Source organism: Melanaphis sacchari, unplaced genomic scaffold, assembly GCF_002803265.2.
Source record: "Melanaphis sacchari strain LSU unplaced genomic scaffold, SCAv2.0 Contig87_pilon_pilon, whole genome shotgun sequence".
Taxonomy (NCBI): Eukaryota; Metazoa; Arthropoda; class Insecta; order Hemiptera; family Aphididae; genus Melanaphis; species Melanaphis sacchari.
Genome location: NW_020271618.1, coordinates 332,351 through 354,827, shown reverse-complemented (window position 1 = coordinate 354,827; position 22,477 = coordinate 332,351). Strand labels below are relative to the sequence as shown.

Sequence of the window (22,477 nt, the reverse complement as noted above, 5' to 3'; positions counted from 1 at the left end):
ACCGGGGAAAAATTCATACAAACATAATTACTGTGTACAATTATTATACCTATTCGTTACAACACCGTACCTGGGGATCTATGTCCCGTACACATAAAAAAATACTATACAACAACAACAGTAATAGTAATAATAATAATAATAATAATAATAATAATAATAATAATAATATCAATATTCTATTTCATAAACACGCGATATATAATATGAGACGCTACCTTGTAACAAAACAACAATATACATAATATATTATAATAGAATATATTTAACAGCAGTGTGTGATCTCGCGGAATTTTACAATTTTTTTTTTTCGTTTTTTGTTTTATTTTTATATTAAAATATAATATACTAATAATATAATATAATATAATATGTTACACAGCCCGTCTGCGACGACTTTGCTCATTGCTGCCACTGCTCTCATTACAGTCCACCAGCCAAAGAGATCACCGACGCGACAACGATCGTAGACGAGTCTTTCGCAGAATCGTCACCGCCGTCGCTACCACCGCTTCCGCCACCACCGCCGCCGCCGCCGCCGTCATCGTCGTCGTCGTCGTCGTCGTCGTAGCCTTCCTCCTCAGATCAACTACCGTCGACCGAGAAAAGTTCTTTGTGCAAAGCCGGGAATTCCAAGTGTGGAACCGTACGACGCAACTTGGCTAACGCTTCCATGTGCAGCATTCCCAGTTGCCTGTGGAAAAACAACCAATCCGTTAGTCATCACGAAGTTATATTATTTGTATATAGTGTGTAATGTATTCATATAATTGAGTAATAACGCTAAAATACATAAAACGAAGTTACTCAAAATAAGCAAAGAGATTATATTATAAACAATATACCTAAACAAGCTCACAAATGAGTCTTAAATATATTTATGAATTTTGCAGGAACTACATTCTATAGTGTTTTAAAAAAAAATCAGTATTGTCCGGGGGGTCGACATTATTGCGGGACCAATTTTAAGCGGATTCTCGGAAAATAATATAAAACATTTAACGTTTTAATGATGTAATATTAAGTATTCAAAAAAATGTCATTTCAAAATATAAATATCTTAAATATATTCATGGAAGTACTTTCAATATAAAACTTTGGATAGAACTTTATGTCCGAGTAAAATTAACACTACCATATCTATCATAGGTTTCATTATATAAGTACTATAAGCGTACAATATTAATTTTCAGCAGTAATAAAAAGCAACGTTTTATATTTAGGTAGATTTAATTACTGATATTTATAGTTAATTGTATGTACAATACAGTGACCCACCCTAAAATCATCTAATCACTCTAACCCTCCACTAGACACGCTTAACCATATTTGGTGTTGTTGCGGGTAAAAATGAACTTATTTACGCCTAATAAGGAATTTGTAAAAAGCAACTCTATATTTTTAACTATGTTAAGTTATACATACTTTAAACTGTACAGGTCATAAAAAAAATATAAAAACAATGTTTACATTTTTGTCAATTGAAGCTTAATATTTATTAAAAATAAAAAAAATCTTGCAACTGGTCTAGCTATGGTTTATTATCAGTTATAAATAATAGAGGAAATATTACGTTTGTATGAGTTTTAAAATATTCATCAATTTTATTTATAAATAATAAAAAAATGAATATTTAACATCAAAAATTGTAAATTTTTTCTCTAATATTAACTATATTTTTAAAATATAAACACGTTTTTTTATATTACATTTGTATTTTGTTTGTTGTTAAAATACATTAAAGTATAAACTCATACACCACGTACCTACACTATAAATTCAGCACGCAAAATATGATGAATTATTTTTATTGAAAAAATAAGGAGCACATTCAATATTATTTTCTATGACAGCCGCAGCAGAACTTGTATTTGTCGCACGAGCAGTGGCACGGCGGTAGGGTAAAGCTGACACGTATCTACAAAGCGGAAATTTAATTCATACACGCGCGGGGCGGTAATACTTGGCATTTGCAGTCGTGGATATAATAACCTTAAAATAATCATCCCCGCCCTTTTCACACTTTATATATATATAATATCTATGTATTGAATAACCATATACACGTTCAACTGTATATTTGAAATTCTAAGCGAATCGTATTTCCTACCTACGATAGGACGTTCATACATCGCTGCTACCATTTATCTATTCTAATAGTAGAATATAGACGAAAATGTTTAATTCGATCGACTCTGTTCGCGTGCAAATTTGATGAACAATAATTTATTCTAATACGATATAAACATCACGGTCACGCAATAAAAAAAATCAAAATCAATCACTATTGTCTATTCTACTTATAAATATTTTGTAAAAATTGCTGATATTTCAATATTGTCATAAACGGGCAAGGCGGCTGATTTCTGGGCAAATTTATTTAAATGTTTTATAATCATATAAAGTCTGCTAACAAGAAATATTAAATTCGTCAATCTATGAGTAATTTTTTATGTCAACAAAAAATGAATAATATTAATTAAAAACTGCACGAAGAAAACTGAAAAAGTGACTAAAGTTAAGTAATCTGTAGTTATAATAATAAAGTTTAGAATTTATTTTACTTCAGCAATTGTATACTTAAAACGTTTAAATTTAAATTAAATACGGTACCTTTATAAAAATCTTGGTAATATTACATTTAGATGTAAATCGAAAATATTATTAAAAATTCACAACCAAAGATAAGAAGGACATAATATAGAACTTAAAGAAATAACTTTTTAAATATGTTGAAAAATAATTTGTTATGTTATGGAAGGTAATTAGTTTAATTTTGGAATTAGCACGTAGTCGTGAAATATAGTATCCCAGTAGATAATTGAGTAAGACAGATTTAAATATTTAATTATTAATAATGAGATATGAAAAAAAACTCGATGTTTAATTTAATTTTTAATTTCATAATTTTTAAATAATATATCATAGCAATAAAAGTTCGTTGACTTTTGAAAAGTTGTAATTTATATGCATATGAAAATTGATTAAGAATCATACACTGAGTTAAAAATATTATTTACTTTCATTTGATATAGTATCTATGTAACTATGTATATTATGTCAAAACAACTTTATTCAATATGAATTATACTTCATGATTACGTGTGTTTGTCTTTATTCATGTTAATATTGAATTATGCTGCTGCAATGTCGTATAAATTTAATTTAATTTCTAACTCTTAATACCAATTAATAATATTAAAATAAAAAACTGAAAGCTGAAAGTAATTTAATTTTTATGTATAAGCTCAGAACAATTTTATAAAATTTAATTCAATGTACGATTTAACTCTATGTAATATGTATTTGGTATATTATTTTATTTGACACAATCCATATTTTGTAAATTTTAGCTCTAAAACTTATTTCTAAATTATACAACCGTAGGTTCTCACCTGAGTATCGGGATCTTTTGTATGAGAGCATCGCACACTTGATTCTGCTGCTGTTGCTGCTGTTGGTGATGCTGCTGCTGATGTTGTAGATCGACGTTGGCTACATTTTTGCCACCAGCAGTTCTGTGATCTAGCTCCATACGTAGAGCACGCAGAATGGCCTGTCTAAGACGACCAATTTCCACAGTACCTTTTAAGCCTTGACGGTCTGTAACAAAATTTGATCGTCAAATAAAATAACTTTCATATAAAAATGCTACCAAACAGTTGTAGGTATATACAACCACATAACAAACTAGGTCGCTGACTTGTAAAAGTAGTAAAACACACTATAGTCGCGAATTTGGTCGTATTACGGGGAATAAAGGTAAATTTTTGAATTGTTGTCAATAATTATTTGTGTGAAGTTTCTGTGAAACTTACAGTCAATATAAAAATGTACATAACGCTCCCGAAAAATTCGGAAACGTTACTATTTTCAAGTTGACTGACGCCGAGATCATCTTAGGAATTATTTAATCATCTAGCGGAGATGGGCAAACATATTTTAATAAACATTTACTGAGAATACATTTTTCCATTGAGAGGTCATAAAAATACAAACAAATATTGTCGACAGTGGTCAATGGAATTTGTTAGTGAGGTTATTAAATGTAAAATAACAAACTATGACCAAGAAGAATCGACTTTGAAATGTTTACGATCGACCGTTTAGCCGCCCCTGATTATATAAAGTGACTTAAATTGTATATAAATGAACAGATCCATATTACTTGTCGACGAATTTTAAAGAGATATAGGGTATGGATATCATGGTGGTCAAAACCCTAATTATTTTATACGATGTGTTAGGGGATATCCCAGAGGCTATGTGTGATGGGTAAATATCAGATTGTTATTTGTTATATACATTGAACGGAAACGACTCTGCAATCTAATTCATTATATTTATCTGTAATGTTTCTATCACAATTAACTTATAATATGCATTATTGTTGATGAAGAATACCAACCTGGCGATAGCAACACGACGGCCGAGTACAGGGCCAGCTCGGTTTCAGTGAGTTTCAACGAGGCAACGGAACGGCTCACTTCGAAAGCCAGCGAAACAAGTTTCTTTTCGACCGCGTCTTGCGTGTAAAACGCATCGGCAGGCAGTAGGGCATCTGCGTAGTAGACACAGTCTCGGTGTAGGTCGTAGTGTCTGGACATCCTCAACACAGCTAACTCGAAACTTCCTGTTGAAACGTCGGATATATTAGTTTCATAAATAATACGATTACTAGTGTCTAACACCGACACAAATATATATGAAATGTTTTTGATCTATAGACGAGAATTGACAGCAAATAACTGATAAAATAAAAGCAACCAATTATTTATTATAAAATACCCGTCATGGTTTTTTTTTGCAGTTCTGTGATAACGGTAATTTGTTATTTGAACAAAATGTTTATATTTTCGAATGCCGTATACTTAAACTTTTATGAGAAATATATTACTCGTGCTAAAGCTCTGTGAGTTGAGTTTGGCTTCATTAACATTGGATTAAACATCAAAGGCGGAAAACAGCTTCAGCTGGATTGCATTTGACTTTTTAATCATTCGATTAAATATCAAAGGCAAAAAGCAGCTTCAGCTGGGTTGCTTCCCCACAATCCCGATAAACCTAATCATATACGCTTCCCGTCTTTTAGACTATTCCGCCTGGTCTATGTGATTTTTAAACATTTTTACCACTCATAACCACTACGCAACTTACCCGCTTTGAGTAGGACAATCTGATCGTCTTGTGACAGTTTCATGAATCCAGGCACCATTTTAGCAAACTCGATAATTTGCTGGATGACAGACGTCAATTTTTGCGCACACTCTAACCACAGCTCCTCGTGAGGCTAAAAATTACAATTTTTTTAAATTTATAACCATAATATTGTAATTACACGTGCGTCAAACATAGTTATACTAGTAGGCGGGGAGAGGTATTAACTTTCCAACTTCTTTCCTTTTAAGTTAAAATATTTTAAAATTAATATTATCTTATTCGTATACAAGTGCATATTAATTGTTACAACTTATTTATATCATTTCAACATTAAATTTAATAACTTTTTTTATCCTTAAAATTTATGATATTGTAGTCAACACCATAGAGTATAAATACTAAAACATTATATTTAATAATAAATTATTATAAACTATAACATATAATTCGAACATCGAATAAACATCTAAAAACAATTGTTATAAGATAGACTTGATTGAATATTTATATATATAAAATAATTACAATAGTTATTAAAAACAAGATTTAGTTTAATTAATCGATTAAGTTAATTCCAAAATTAATTTCTTAAAAGTCTTTTTTAAATTTATATTATATTATGGAACTTTATCTACCAGAATGCTATTCTCCTTTAAAAATAATGCAAGTGTGTTTATCTACATAATATTAAAATTTAGTCAGTGTGAGGTTTGAATAGTTTTAACCCTCCTTGACTTTAGTCTTTGAGACAGCACGAGCAGAATAAACCACTAGAGAGCCTACTTAGCCTATATAGTGGAACGTGTCATGTATTTGAACCTCAAGTCAAGCATTTGTAAGGTATTTGAAGTTTAAACATATTCATAATTGAATAAAATTATTTTTAGATCTAGTTAAAACAAATAGGTATGAACATTATTTTGAATAGTATATAAATATATTGATGAGATGAAACTTTCTAAAAAGTCGTGAAAATAATCCGTATCATATTTTAAACTTAAAACCTTATTTTAGTTTATTATCATGATATTTAATTTGTATTGTCTACACTATTTTAATTTTTTATTTATTATACTTTATATATCCTACATTCCTACACATTAAATTAAAATACTCTTGTTCTTAATTATACAAGAAATATTTTCCACGTTTGATTTTTGATGAGTTTAATATTAAATCTGCTTAAACAAATTAACTCAATCTGGCTATTAAAATTTAGCCAATTTCTAATAAAACGATATAAGGGTTGTTAAAATAATACTCGCATATAAAAATAATTTTGACGGATAGGGAGGTTAATAACGATTTATTTTTATTTTTATTGATTATAATGTATAGATAATATTCGTATAAAATCAAATAGGTACACAAGATATTTGTTAAACACGAACACGGTTATGTAACTTTCCTAGAAGCAGTAAGTTTACAACATCACAGACGACCTCATGAACCCTGTGTTCATGTTAAAGTACATATGTAAAGCGTTATAAGCTGGAAAGCTCCGATTTTCAAGACTCTCAACCCAACCCACTCATTGACGATACATAAAATCATACATAGCTATTGCTAACGAAAAACCTACCATAGTTTTGTACATTATTAATTTGTCGGCCGTTGCCTTGTTGGCCGCAGCCATGGTGGCTGTTCGGTACATGCCGTCGTGTATCTGGTCGAGTGTGTAGAAACACGTGCGGGCATGGGCGTCTGCTATGGTCTTGCTCAAGAGCTCGCTGATCTGGACGGCGTCTGCTGCTGAAATTGGTAAACGAACAAAAAGTTTAAGCACACAAACTTACATATTATTATTATTATTACTATTGGGATACGCAGCGATATAACCGCGTTATACGTGCGCTACCCTGTGGTGCTCTATGATGTGCACACGGTCAAAGCGTTAACCTACAACGTAGTATGTTTTAAAAAAACAGAATACTTTTTAAGTTGACTTTATACATATTTTCGCTAAGAACCATTATGGCCAATCTCGGATTTTCCCAAATTTTCAGGATAACTGAAAAACTTTTTGGCTCACAGGAATTTTGAAAATTAGTTATTCCTGAACAATTAGTAACTAAAACTTAATGGTACTGCGTTACTTTGAAAAGTTATTTTAACCAAAAATACATTTTTAATTCACAAAGTTCACATTATATAATAATATTATATTTACACTTTTGATAAACTTTGAGGAAATTATGATTTTTTACCGTGAACATTTCGTTCTAACTTCATAAAACACGGCCTAACGCGTTTTGAAAATACAAATCGAGTCGCAATTCATTTGTACGCTGAAATTTTACCCAACCACAATTAGCAGCTACTCGAAATTCTTTCACGCGAGCGTAAACCTTTTCAATGGAAGTTTTATTCACGTGGGAGTTTAGTTTCACGGCACATACATCCCGTTAGGGTTGAATTTCGATATGTGGCCATTAAGTGCGTATACTTCTGTTAGCGTTTATAATAATATACTGACCCGAAGAAACGGCAGCCGTAGAACCGGAAACGCCGGCCATTAAGTTGTCCTGTGCTCCGGACGCGACAGCTGCCACCGACGACACTTCCATGTCACCGCCGTAAGTGGATGTGGCCGCGGCCGTGGATGGCGTCGTGCTGGACGCCGCCGGTGTCGTGCTGTCCGCCACGTAGTTGCTGCTTGTTGCCGCCGTGTCGTATGGAGGTGGCACTGAACCGTTAGGGCCGGTCTGCACCGCCGACGAGGTAGCCGCAGCCGCGTACGCCGCAAACGTGTCCACCACAAGCGATGCGGCTGCTGCGGCTGCGTTCGTTCCACCGCTGCCATTGTACCCGCCGCCACCGTATCTACGAGCGACACCGATCACGTTAGTAAAACGATTACATGACGTAATAATAGAAATAAGAAATAACTATAATATTGTGTGTAATCAAAGGCCAAAACGTTCATAATATACAATATAGATAGGTACTACCGCAGTTTTTATTTTTTGAACTGCTCGCCGATAGACCACGTGCTATTTCCACTCTACAGAATATCTCAATCGCTAACTTTGAACATAATCACATACGCTGTGACATTCATAACTGATGCCACTGCAAATGAAATCGAATCCGTTACACAACGGAAAACCACGAAAACAAAAACCTTTTGGCCTCGAACCCACAACATTGCACGTGTCTAAAAACATAATGTTTCCCGTGGACTCACCCGACTCCCGTGCCCCCGTTGGCTCCGTTGACGGCACCGCCGGCCGCAGCGGCCGCTGCTGCTGCGGCGGCTGCTGCTGCGGCGGCCGCGTAGGCCTGCTGCACATTGCTGTTGATGTTGAACTGTTGCTGCTGGCCGTGGAGCTGATGTTGCTGGTGCTGTTGTTGCTGTTGCTGTTGCTGTAGTTGCTGCTGTTGCTGTTGCTGTTGCTGCTGCTGCTGCTGCTGCTGCTGCTGCTGATGGTGGTGTTGCGAGAGATGTCCTCCTCCGCTGTGTAATTGGTGTAGGCGTAGCCCGTGGTCGGCAGTGCTGGAGGGCATCTGCTGCTGTTGCTGTTGCCCGTGTCCGTGTTGCTGCCCGTGCTGGTCGTGGTCGAACACTGACGAATCGGCGGCCACGGCCGCGGTACCTCCGTTGCCACCGCCGGTCGTGGTCGAACAGCAGTCGATGGCTGTGGTCTGCGCGGCCACAGCTGCGGCAGCAGCCGCGGCCGCAGCAGCTGCTGACGAACGCATCTGCGCCCTGTGGAAGCGCACTTCGTCTTCGACCTTCTCTCGCTGCTTCTTGCTCATGCGCCCGAATTTGACAGCTACACACGGGCGAGACCCGAAAAACAAAAACGGACACGTATTATATTATTATGTTGCATAAAAAAGTCGTCACGTATTATCATTCGTTCAACATGTACGCATACGGTCAATTGTAAGATGACCCGTGATCTATTTATATTGGGTACCGTTTAATTTAGCGCCCACCATTAGTGCATGTATTTTCCATTGATGCGAATGCACAGAGAGTTATTGATACGTTAAACACATATTATGTATTTGCATGTGTTAATTTATTATGACAGTAACAGTAGCACAACCAGAGTTTGTTTAAAACGACCCCTTCCCCCCCAATATATCGAAGTCCCGTACTTCGTTTAATGCGCAAACCCTATGATTTTAATCAGTATATATATATATATATATATATATGGTTTGATGTGCCAAACGATGTGAAATGTTTTTCATGCTATTGTGTTAACATTGTAGATTTAACGCTAGATTAAATTTAATAAACTTTTCAAATTATTTTATGCGACTTAAATGGTAGGGGGAGGGGGGACTTCCAGACCCGTGGACCGCCCTGGTTGCGCCACTGATTTGTAATGTGATTAATCTATTGCATTCAGATACATGGTTTATGTCGGTGCACAACTGTACCGTAACTGTGACGATTTAAATTTATTACACAAAATTATTTCGATCCATATACGTTTGTTATAGCACCGACGTAGCAAATCTTCCATAATATAGTACGTTACTACGAATAATATCGTACACGTCACAGCAGGTAATCGAACCGATACAATGCATTTTGTAGAACAATGTGTCATAAACAGTGTAAAAATAACATTGCGATTGTGCTTTCAAAAATGTTAAAACAAATATATGTCGTCAGCGTAACGGCGGGGCTAAGTATAGCATTGAGTTTATTTATTGTACTACTGGATGGTAATAGTTACACAAATATTATTAAGATAATGCGCGCGCCCACTAGATGAAACATTGGCGAATGCGTAGGCGTGCGTGTATGTTTAGTTGCGTTGACACCCCGGGTCGACAGTCGGTTATTGACTCGATAGTGAGTTTAACCCCAGCGCCGACATCGCCATTACACAAATCGCGTTTCACAAAAAGCACAGGAAATTATAATAATATATTACACGCGTCGTATAGCATATATAAAGAATACATAAAATAATACAATTGACCAATTTCGAAACGTTCTTGTGATGGTTACATCGTTTATTTTACGTAGTCGTTTTGGTCGCATATTGTATCGTAACTAATAATTATGTATAAACAAATAAGCAATTCAAAAAAAAAAAAATAAATAAAATAAAATAAATATATAAATATTAACGTAAAAGAGCTGCAACGTACGAGTGACGTAAAAGACCTTCAAAACTATGCCACAAAAAATTATCCTTGATCAAATCTTCTAACCCATCGTCTTAAAATAATAACGAAGTACGACGGAAACACATACATCTAGAGCTATAGTCGAGCGTGAAACGCAGTTAAATGATGAATGAGACGAAGAGGTTATTTAAGAGTCGATCGCCCCCCTGCAGACTTTTTGAGAGTTGTGATATGTGGATTATCCAGATGGGCGGATGTGTGGTATATCGATAAAAAAAAAATATAAAAATAAAAAAAGATTCGAAAATTCATCCTATACAGCACCCCTCATGACTTATTATCGGTGAAATGGTGATAATTAAGAGCATTAGATGAAACTCGGTCGCCACCGACTGTAATTTTCAAAGTTCGTCACGCCATCACTACCCCGGGGTGTTACCACATTATACAACGCGTCGTAATTAAATAATTGTCGTCGTACGTTGTATTATACACACACGCTCGCGTTTTACATAACTACGGTATACGGGTTATAGTATGCAGACTTACCGTCACGGGACATGCCCAGCCGCAGGCATTTCTGAAGCCGGCAGTACTGGCACCGGTTTCTGTTTACGCGGTCCACCACGCAATTCTTGTTGCGGGGGCACTGATAGTTGACCACGGACGACTGCGACCGCCGGAAAAATCCTTTGCAGCCCTCGCACGTGATCACGCCGTAGTGGACGCCGCTGGACTTGTCGCCGCACACTTTGCACGGTATGATCTCGATTTGAGCTGAAACGGATAAAAACGATTAGTTTATTTCGTTCATAAACGTACCGCAGTAATCGTTATTATGCTGATGGGACATGGATTCTGTATTGTTTTTATTGTTAAACTTTTTTCTCTTTTACTCTCTCTCTCTCTCTCTCTTTCTCTCTCACTCGCTATTAATATGCCACCTTTATCTGGCAACATTGCTCTCTGGACCTATTCGCTTCATAACGCGTGGACGGGTCTGTGAATCGACCGAACGCGCGTCGATACGCATACGCATCACAACTACTCGATGTGTACGCTCGACGATGACGTACGACGCACGATCGTGTCTTGCCCCCCCCCCCGCTCCTCCCATCACCCCCTCACACCCGTAAATCGCGCAGAGGATATTTTCGGCGACAGAACGCCGGCAAACGAAGAAACCGGATGGCGCATTACGGCACACGGGTTGTAATAGTATAATACCGCCGGGGGCTTAAATCCCACATCCTCGAGTGGAGGACCTAACCTTTGAAAATCAAACGCGCGTATTTCCGATACCGCCGCGTGATTTACGACATATTATTATTATACGAGTCGACGATTACAATAATATTATTACGTCCTCGTCGTCGTCGTCGTCGTTTCATACACAATACGCGTATTATGCGAGCAAAATATTTCGCAGTCGCGCGTTCGGACGTGTCGCACGTCGGATACACTAGCGATACACAACGACGATAATGATAATGATAATAGTATGCGCGACGCTTTTATTGGCGAACGCATAAACGATACGCAAGCGACTCGCGCCGAAACGTTGGCGGCGGCAGGTATCGCCCTGTATACGCACGACGGATGATAATCGGTCAACCGTACGCCGCGCGTAAGGTCATACGCAGACACACACACACACACACACACACACACACACGCACACTCGCACACTCACACACTCTAATCCTAGCCCCCCTACGCCCCCTTACCGACACTCCTGACACCTGATCCCCGCCGGTCCACTCCCTTTGTGCGAATAATATTATAATACATACACGATATATCCGTATAATGTAATGTTTCGATACACGCGGCGCGCATACATTACAATAAATAATAATAATAATAATAATATATATTATGATTTATGATATATTATCATAATAATAATAATATATTGTAATATATGTATGGGCGGCGGAACGCCGATGTGGTGGCGTACCGCGTACACGCTAAGGCACGATACGATAATAATATTGTTGTGTAACGATAATATTATTATTATTATTGCTATTGCTATTATTATGACAACATTATCGCGACGACGGCAGACGACTGTGCGAGTCGTGCACCCGCCGCGTAATATTATTATACATATCATATACTATATCGCGCGATACTCATCGTTCGATCCGTTATTTCGAGTTGGTTTTTTTTTTATTAAAAAAAAAAAAAAAAAAAAACCGACCGATTCCCGGTTAAAAAACGCATTCCCCGACATAAACACATCGCGCCCGCGAGACGTAAAAGACGGCGGCGGCTCTCGCGGCCGAGCAAAGCGATCGACGTAGTAATACACGTACACGCTGCACACTAGAGAAGTTCAACGACCTTGTTGTTTGCTGAATATTGTTGTATATTTTATTTATTTTTATAAATATAATGTACAACACACACACACACACTCACAAACAAACACACAAACACACAAACACACACACACACACACACTAGTGAACCGGCAAGTATATAAATTATTATTATTATTATACCGAACAGAAGAAAATTTTTATATTGACGCAGGCGACGACTATATAATGTACGAGTGGTTTTATATCATTATTATTATATGCATGACGTCGTCATAGTTGCCGCCGCAGTTGTATTTAATGAAATCGATTTTACACCGCACAAATTATCCGTCACTACCGAGGAGAAGCGATACAAGTGTAGACGACGAATTTACGAATAATATATATAATATATTTTATTATTAATACAACTTATATACCGCGGGGTGTCTCTTTGGTAGACGTTACTAATCGACTAAAAAACTTTAGCCACAGTCGGCACCGTAATTTCCCGTTTATTTCGTATTGTTATAGTTTTTTTTTTTTTTTTTTTGTTTCTGATTTTTGTATATTCCCGTGTCATATCACGAATAAAAAAAAAATAAATAAAAAATAAATAAATAAATAAATAATAAAAAACCAACCAACGGTACCACCACAAAGCACCGTCGTCGTCGTCGTCGTCGTCCTAGTCACAGTCGTATAGTATAGTCAGCTGGCCGACCGCGGAGTTCAACGACCTACAGGGCCGACGACGGCGGCGGCCGGATCGTTACCAACAACACACACAGACACATACACGTACACTATGTACGACGACGATTACTGCTTTGTATATTATTATTATTATTATTATTATTATTATTATTATAAACTCGTAATAATAATAATAATGATACATTATGCGACGTATTATTGCACATTGTGCACGCGCGACGCGTAACATATAACATTATAAAAACTTGAATATATTATTGTAAAAACGGCGTAAACCGCGCGACGAAAATAGACTCCGCGGACCGCGAGACGACGACGCCAGGCGAACAACACGTCGGTGACGCCGCCGCCGCCGCCGCCGCTGCCGTCGGATTGCGAAGCGGATGAACGAACTCGATAACAATAAATTATAATAATTATTATTATTATTAATATTATTATTGTTGTTGTTGTTGTTGTTGTTAATGGTTGTTATATTATTAATAATTACCGTGTGTTTTATTGAAATGTTAGGTAAAAACAAAACGGTCGGGAGAAAACAAGCACGATGGACAACAAAAACAAAACGAAAAATATTACCTAACCGCGCCGAGATGCAGAACGCGATACGATCGTATTATTATTATTATTATTATATTATACGACTATACGTGTACCGTACGATACGACGACGATTGCGAAAAAATATATACATATTATACCAATCCGCGCGCTACGCGAACAAACGAATGCCGCCGCCGCGGACGTTATCGTCAACGGTCGCCGGAAATAGCCGAAAAGTTTATACGCGAACTCTCTCGGGCGCGAGCGCGCGCGCGCGATCGTTTTGGTCAAAAATAATGTTATATATATACGCGTAGATACGCGATATTTAGGACCGGCAACCGTTCGCTTTTCACCGGATGGTATAGACGTCGCATAATAATGTTGCAAGTTATAACTCATAACTTTTGTACGTATGATATTGTTTAAGTACCACGTCGTCAATTGTTAGTGCACACCAAAGTGCGTATTAATATTATATTTTTACCTACTCTACATATTATTATCATTATTATTATTATTATTATTATTATTATGTATTATAATTTATAATACACAATATAAGCGTATCAGATCGTACCCATTAAAATACCGTTAATCCGGGCGCGCGTGTTCTCCGGCCAAACCGTAACCCCTTTCCGGCGCGAGCGATACCACTAACCAGTGTCTAGTATTCCAGTCGTGTTTAAAATAATAAAAATAATAATAATGTTATAAGTTTAATCATTATTGCAATAATGACCAGTTAATGAACAATTATAAAATCTGTGTGTATGTGTGTATAGGTGTGCGCTGCGCGAGTAAAACGTCGACTGCTGCGGCGACGGAGACGAGTGTAGCGTAGGTACTACGTATAATGTGAAAAGAATAGAGAAAAAATAAAAAACAAAAAAAGTATACGCTGCCGCCGCCGCCGCCGCCGCCGCCGCAGAGAAAGTAGGTCAGTAGTGTTAGCGATGGCGGCGGCGGCGGCGGCAGCGGACTGCACCACTACTGCGGTGTCGGTGACGGCTAAGCATGTGTGGGGCGGCGGAGGGAACAAGTCGTGTAGTAGCGTGCGGTAAAAGTACATCGGTGCATGCCGCGTCCGCCGCTGTCGTTTTTGACTGCATGTACGTCTCCGTGGCGAGGTCGTAACCAAAAATTAATACCACCTCACATGGCAGAAACGCATGGATTTTCGGCGATGGCCAACTCAGTTTCTAAGATAGATGATATTCTAGTCGCCGCAACGGGTTATCGATATATCGCGCGGTTATTGGCAATCGCGACGACATGTTACAATATGTTATTTTAACATTTCGTTTCCGAGCGGTTCCCGAGACCTTTTTCGGTTGTCGCGCGATGGCGAGTGAAGCGACGCGGGCCGCCCAGCCGCTAGGCGCGTGTGCACCGCGTAAGAAAAACCGTCCTATCCTACCGTTTGGCGTGCGTAGTATTTTCCTCCGGACGATTATTATCATTTATCATGATCATGATAATTATAAATGAACGTGAAAAAGAAAATACCGCGACGACAACGTTTTCCTCAATCGCAACGAGCGCTCGCTCACAAATGAGCGATGTATAATAATAATAATAATAATAATAATATGATATTATATTGTTATAATAATATTAAAACTGTGGCGGCAATTTTTGTTGCGCAAATTACACCGTCACCCGCCCACCAGTCATCGCGTAGTAGTAGTAATAGACGACAGTACAGTAGTAGTAATAGTAGTAGTAGTAGTAGTAGTAGTAGTAGTAGTAGTAGTAGTAGTAGTAGTAGTAGTAGTAGTAGTAGTAGTAGTAGAAGTAGTAGAGTAGTAGTAGTCGTAGTAGTCATATTAGTCATAGTAGTCATAGTAGTCATAGTAGTCCTAGTAGCAGTGTAGTGGTGGAAGTAGTGGAACGGCACATCGGCGGCGGCCGTTTTCGGCGCGGCACAACGCACTGCCGCACGGTCGAGTAAGTGTGTGCGCGCGCGCGTATATGTGTTTGTGTGTGTGTATTTGCGCGAGCGAGAGGCCAATGACTTTTCATAGCTGGCGGCAGTCGCGCGCGCGATAGTGTTTCCGCGCGGCCGACGACGACGACGAAACCGCTGCCGCCGCCGCGCAACACTGTAATAACATATACACATGTATATCGCACCCGCTCGCCGTGTGTAAGTTGTGTGTGTGTAAGTTGTGTGTGTGTGTGTGTGTGTGTGTGGGTATATATTCATACCCATTATTCGTACGCGCGCACACACACATGCCGTGTTGTCGGTGCTGCACCTTTGCCGCCGCCGCCGCCGCCGAACGAATTTTTTTGTTCGTTTCGTTCGCGTCGCGTACGCCGCAACAACAACACGATAAACAACGCTCGCGGGAGTAAAAATCATACGTAACGCGCAGCGACGACGATCCGCGGGAAACGCGATCGCGCTTGGGGTTTTTTTATTTTTATTTTTTTTATTATTATATTTCGCGCGCGCAAAAAATCTAACCGGCCCGAAAGAAACGAACGGGAAACAAAACGCGGCGGCGGCGGCGTTACGATGGTTAACACGGCAATAGAGTATAATATTATTGATAGATATATAATAACATAACATATAATTTATATAACGGGAAACCGTCGGCACTCGGTCGTTGCAGTTCTGCGAAACCGCTATCTCGCGCGAAATACGATGTGCGAAACGATGCGGAGAGAGAGTGAACGACGAGCGAGCGGACGGGACGTCGGAGGGTGAAGGGGAGGCGGCGGAGAGAGAAAAACGCCGTGCCCCGTCGACCCGCCGCCGCCGCCGCCTCGCGTTCGCGGCGTACAACCGGATGGAGTTTGCGCGCGCTCGATTTTATTATATAATTGCGGTTAAACGTACGTAGTTATTATTAAACTTCACTTTCTACCGCGCGGACGACGGACGTGTACGTGTGTGCGTGTACACCACGTCAAACACATCGTCGTCGTTATCGTTACCATTATTATTTAGTGAGTGAGGCGAAAATTCCTAATAAATAATATCGATAATTACACACGATTATTATAATACAAGTAATATTATGCACACGCGTGTGTGTAACGTGTTACTACTGTGTTGTTGCATTGCGTACGTACGTACGTACGAGCGTAATCTCGTATTATTATTATTATTATTATTATAAAATATGAGCCCCCCCCCTCTCGTCCGTGTACCGGCGGCCCCACGACGTCCGTCGTCGGGAACGAGCTTTTCGCGGCGTAAAAATTGGAAAACAAACGTTTGTGCGCGGGTCTCCGAGCGGTAAACGACGACCGTATACCGTTAAAAAATCGTAATATACCACCACTGTAAATGCTACGCCGAGTAACTGTACAGCGCATTTACCGGGAGCGCATTAACGGAAGGACGGGCTCTGTAACGAGGCGTATTAAGTATAATATTAATATGATATTAGTATACATTACATTTATATCGTTACCGGTTCGCCGCCAAATGCAATGCAATCGTTGCCCGTGTCGGACCCGCGGTCCGAGTTCCGCAGACTTACATAATTCCACGTCGCCCGTTAAATCATTATTATTATTATTTTCTAACGAATAAAGACTGCGCGAACGATTAGAATCGTCGTGTACACACCATACATGCATAGGTACATTGTTGTACGCGCGAGTTATATAATGCAACGCGGCGGCGGCCGCGATCGAATCGGATTTTTATAGCTTTGAGAATATTTGCCATAATAGTAATTATTACAATCTCGCCGTAATAATTATTCCTTTTTCCCGTGGGAGAAAGAGAAAATCAACTTTTTACAACCGTTGACAATACTCGAGAAAAATTCGCAATAGTGTCGAGACTACTGTCATCGGTATTTTAATAATAATATAATTATATTATATTATTATTGTAGTTTTGTTGTCGTCATTGTCGTACATTATTTAAATTTTATTATGTAATCGTATAAAAGGTATGTATAATAATATGCGCGTGTGTGAGGTGACCAGGAATACATCTAACAAATTTAAATTACTATAATGCAATATTAATTTGATGAATATAAATATCCAATGGCTGACGTCCGATAATGAAATCAAAAAAAAAAAAATAAATAAATAAATAAATAAAAAAATTTGCAATGTCAGTAGATCACTCACTGTCGCCAAAAAATGTTCTGCACAAGTCCCCCCACTGCAGTAATAATGAATATATATATACAAAACACTCGATATATTGTTAAAAAAAATCTACGCATACATGGCTGCATCGTTTCATTGATTTTGATTTTGTTTTTACGATTTCATAACTTTTCTAAAACCACTTAGAAATTAGATACAAATAATAGTTGTAAGAAAAGTCTCACGTGGAACTTTTAGAATTTTATTTTACTTTCAAGAACAATAATTTCAACCAAACACTAACAATATTTTGTAAGACAGCTAAAACCTAACCATTTCTCTCGGAGTATACAAAAAACTTTTCTTAAATAAACACTATTTTATTATTTGTTTTATATAGAACAGTGTTGAAATCTGGGAGATCAAAGAAGTTACTTTGGTCTATAATAAAAAATGAAACCAAGTTTAAAGTTGTCAATACTCTTTAGAAACGAATAGTGAGGGAGACGATTGCCACATGCCCACATCGTTCGCCTAGTCGCCCCCTCCCCAAAGTATAAAAGCACGTAGCAGTCATAGCCATATAAGTATAAGTACGATTCAATGATTATAAATTTATGTCTAGTACAGTGTTGGTGTATAAATACATACTATCAGGACCTGATCTAAATGCACGTTCGATTCGACGTTCCCATATAGGTTCTTGGGCTCCATAACTCATTTTCCATAATTCAATTATCGATAGACGATAGTAAACCCTACTCCTCCAAACACATATCTCATGAGGCCAGGATTAATGTATAATGTATTAGTATTACTTTATATTAGACTATATTGTCGTATCGAAAATTTGTATCTTCACATATATAGTGCCCACTATTCATACAAATCCGATGGTGAAACCTGCCCCCCCCCCCCAAAAAAAAATCACACAATGCATGATCTGTACGATCTAAGTAACAATAAAACCTATCATATAATGTACTACTTAAATAGGATTAAAAATATTATTGTTTACGTGGACCTATACACGTTACACATTCTATTAGATTATTGAGATTTTGCAGATTTGTATGCTGTCTTTAAATTTCTCGCAGTACTGCTAATTAGTATTTAGTGTCATACACGAACTACACACATAATTTTATTATAGGTACAGGTATTTTTTACAGTTAGGTTTGGTTTTATATTGTATATACTATTATATATTACATTATATATTAGCAATTAACATTATAATATATTCTGTAATGCTGTAATTGTATTGCCCGATTTAATAATATACATTAGCTGTTGTGATTTGTGAACCGCCGTAACGACGACGGCTGCCGCTATGCAGCGGTACGAAAATACATATTATTATTACCATTATTATTGACATGGAAGTTTTCGGAGTATTCGGTGCTTGCGCCGCGGACTGTTTATTAATCGGCGTGTCGGGTTGTATGCGCAATAATAGCAATAATAACATTATAATAGGTATACATGAAAATAATAATAGAACCGAGCGAAAAGAAAACCGCTGCCCGCGTAAAATTCGTGTTGGTGTGCTAAAATAATATTGTTTTTTTATTATTTTCAATCAACGACCAACCGACGTGTCACTCGACCGTCGTCGTGCGCCAACACACATAACACAGTGGTGTAGTGCTTTAAAGCTACTGCTACACTACATACACACAACTGTACATTATAATAATCATATGTACATACAGCGAAGGCCTGTCGTTGGAAGTGCACTCCAAATGACTGTGACGACGACGAGTGGTGGTGTCTCGCATAATATTATTATTATATAGATGGTAAATATAATATACAGGGTGATGGTATTTTTTTTACGTAATACTGGTTTTCTCCATCAATTTTAAGGCTTTTGAATGAAAATTATAATGGTATTACATGGTTAAACATGTATAGATACTCCTGACACTACTTAACTGTCTTTTATACCCTGGGCTACTCTGTTCAATATCAATTAAGCTTAAGGCTCTTATTTGATTCACTAATGGTTCGATTTCGAGGTGGGTTAGTGTACCTATAGAATACCTGAATAACTTTTAAATTATGTCTTAAGGTAAAATATTGAAAGATATATATTTTATAGATAGGTATTTCGCATTATCTAAAAACTTTCTTCTTTTTTTACCAATAAAGTAAAAAATTCGTGTCTAAAGTAAAAAAAATCGCCTTTAACCGTGGAATCTAGAATATTATTATCAAACATCGGCTGTGCGTGTGCAGCGCAAAGTAAAAAAGAACTTGACCGTTCGAAAACGCCCGCGTAGCCTGTCGTATACGTAAATGTATTTTACCCGTCTGGCCCTGTACCTCAAAAAGAATATCATGAAATACATATTTATATAATATTACATTATGATAATACTAATATAATGTATGCATAACACAATAATAATAATAATAATAATAACAACGTTATGTACCTACATGTATAATGGTATATTATGTTATAGCCTATAGATCAAATTTGCGTGAACACGCGATAAATCCTGTGGTGGTAGCGATCACGAGGTGGGCGTGCGAAAGACTATTCCAATAATCAATATGTTTATGTTGATAAAAAATATTATAAAATTCGAACCATTTATCCGTTTGATAAACCAAATTTCCACACACGTTGACGATGTACGTTTACGATACACATCCGCCGTAGGTATACAACAATAATAAATAGGTAGTTGTGATAAGCCAATATTATAATGTATTAGTATTAACATCATTATTTATATTCCTGGTGACAAGCTATCAAGACTGGGCCTGTTTAGGGTATTAAAATACCCCCCCCCCCCCGCCGGCTTCATTTATGCAAAAATATATGATCCAGATTTCTATAAAATATGTTGTCAAATGGTTTTTACTGTTTAAACGTGCTCAATCTTATGAATCGAACAGATGAAATAATCATATATTAATTACCTTGTGAAAAAATAAACTTAACCAAAACTTAACTCGTTGTTATATTATGATGTAGTAGCGAAAGGTCGCAATTTGGCGAGGATACAAATAAATTTTTAAATTAAAATTACCTCGCACTATGGCCGCGCGGGAAATAATATTTCCGCGCTTTTGTACCGAAAGAAAAAAAGATTTCGGTGAACTACTCTCACATTCGATTTTTTTTTTTTTAAGTAAATAGCAAATGCTGTTATATTGAAATTCTGAAATAATGGCCAATTGCTTCTTGTAAATAAAAATGTAATCATTTGTGTGATTGAACTATTTTATAAATATACAACGTTTTATATAGACCCCAATAAATATTCATAATACTATTAAATATTTGTTTTAAAAATAACTAGTCAAATTCAATGTTATGCAAAAGTCAAGCACATAAGAGATTAGTTTGTATGTCAATTACAATTACAAAAATCGGTCAAGTATTTCATTACATTGTCGTATTAAGTTTAGTTTTTATTAATATTTTAATTGTAGGTACACTACACAATTTACCAATTTAAAAATACTTGAGCTTACGTTAAGTATAAAAGCGCAAAAAAATAAAAATAAAAATAGTTAAAACAAATTATTCTTTTGTTAATAATTTTAAGTTATAAAACATTAAAATGTATTCTTATACGATTCAAGTACTAAAAAAATATACACCCATAATTACTGAAAAACTAATTATACATATTTATTTTTAAAAGTCATATAACTAAAAAATACATTTTAAATACTTAATATTGTAAAAAAAGAATTTAATAGCAAAAAAAAAAAAATATTTAATTAAGTCATAAATGATTAATTTGAAAGAACATAAAAAACAAAATATATACCAATTCCGTCCCAGTATGTAAAAGCATTATTTTTTAGCTCTGAGGACTGAGATATTATTTTATTTTATTTTGGTTTTCATCATTTACAAGCCGAAATGATATTAATTTTGTGTAGATATACAAAATAAAAAAAAAATATGTGTGATAATTTTACCACTCACTCAAAGTATGCACATTATAGTAAACGATTAATTAAAAGTAATGTACTAATGCTTCATAATTTGATCATGTTAACTTTATAATAATTTAATAGACTGAGAAATACGACCACGACAGCTAATATGTAATAAAATAGAAACATAATTTAAAAGACACAAATTGTTATCGGAATTCAATAATAGGTACCGTATAATTGTAGGCCCGGCTCAGAATTAGCATGCACCGCTTGCATTGTATCTCAATAATTATTATTCATAATATTTATCGAGATGCACGACTTGCGAGTATACAACCATCGCCGATCGTGCCCGATGAAATATATTCAAGTTTTATTTAAATCGCGTTCCTTAAAGTTTGTTTAAGAATAATAATTTTATGATAGGGATATAATGCAAATGCCAAAATTGATTTATAACTGAGTTTGAACCAATTACCTTTATATAAATCTCGTAAGTGGAAACAAATTTTTTATCACTATAACCTTCAAGAAATGAATATAATTTACCCTATACATTAAAAAAAAAAAAAAACTGATACATAGTACCTATTCATTTATAAACAGTGTAATAACTAATAACACAAGTGCTAACAACGAAACTCCATCAAATAACTAAAAATGTCTCGATTAAA

The 22,477-nt window shown here is 36.6% G+C and overlaps 1 protein-coding gene across 4 annotated transcripts in view; it reads right to left on the bottom strand.

Moving 5' to 3' along the window:
* Positions 1 to 194: 194 nt before the first annotated feature.
* LOC112602397 (probable nuclear hormone receptor HR3) overlaps positions 195 to 22,477 on the bottom strand; it is a 69,731-nt gene continuing 47,448 nt past the window's right edge. For 2 of the 4 annotated variants that reach the window (XM_025350456.1, XM_025350455.1), the window contains exons 2-9: positions 10,807 to 11,034; positions 8,348 to 8,936; positions 7,637 to 7,983; positions 6,743 to 6,912; positions 5,158 to 5,290; positions 4,409 to 4,633; positions 3,396 to 3,603; positions 586 to 694 (exon numbers count right to left, since the gene is read on the bottom strand). In XM_025350456.1, coding sequence (XP_025206241.1) covers positions 586 to 694; positions 3,396 to 3,603; positions 4,409 to 4,633; positions 5,158 to 5,290; positions 6,743 to 6,912; positions 7,637 to 7,983; positions 8,348 to 8,936; positions 10,807 to 11,034 — 2,009 coding nt within the window. Of the gene's footprint in view, positions 695 to 3,395; positions 3,604 to 4,408; positions 4,634 to 5,157; positions 5,291 to 6,742; positions 6,913 to 7,636; positions 7,984 to 8,347; positions 8,937 to 10,806; positions 11,035 to 22,477 lie in introns of all 4 variants that reach the window. The other 2 variants (XM_025350453.1, XM_025350454.1) reach the window with 2 other exon arrangements.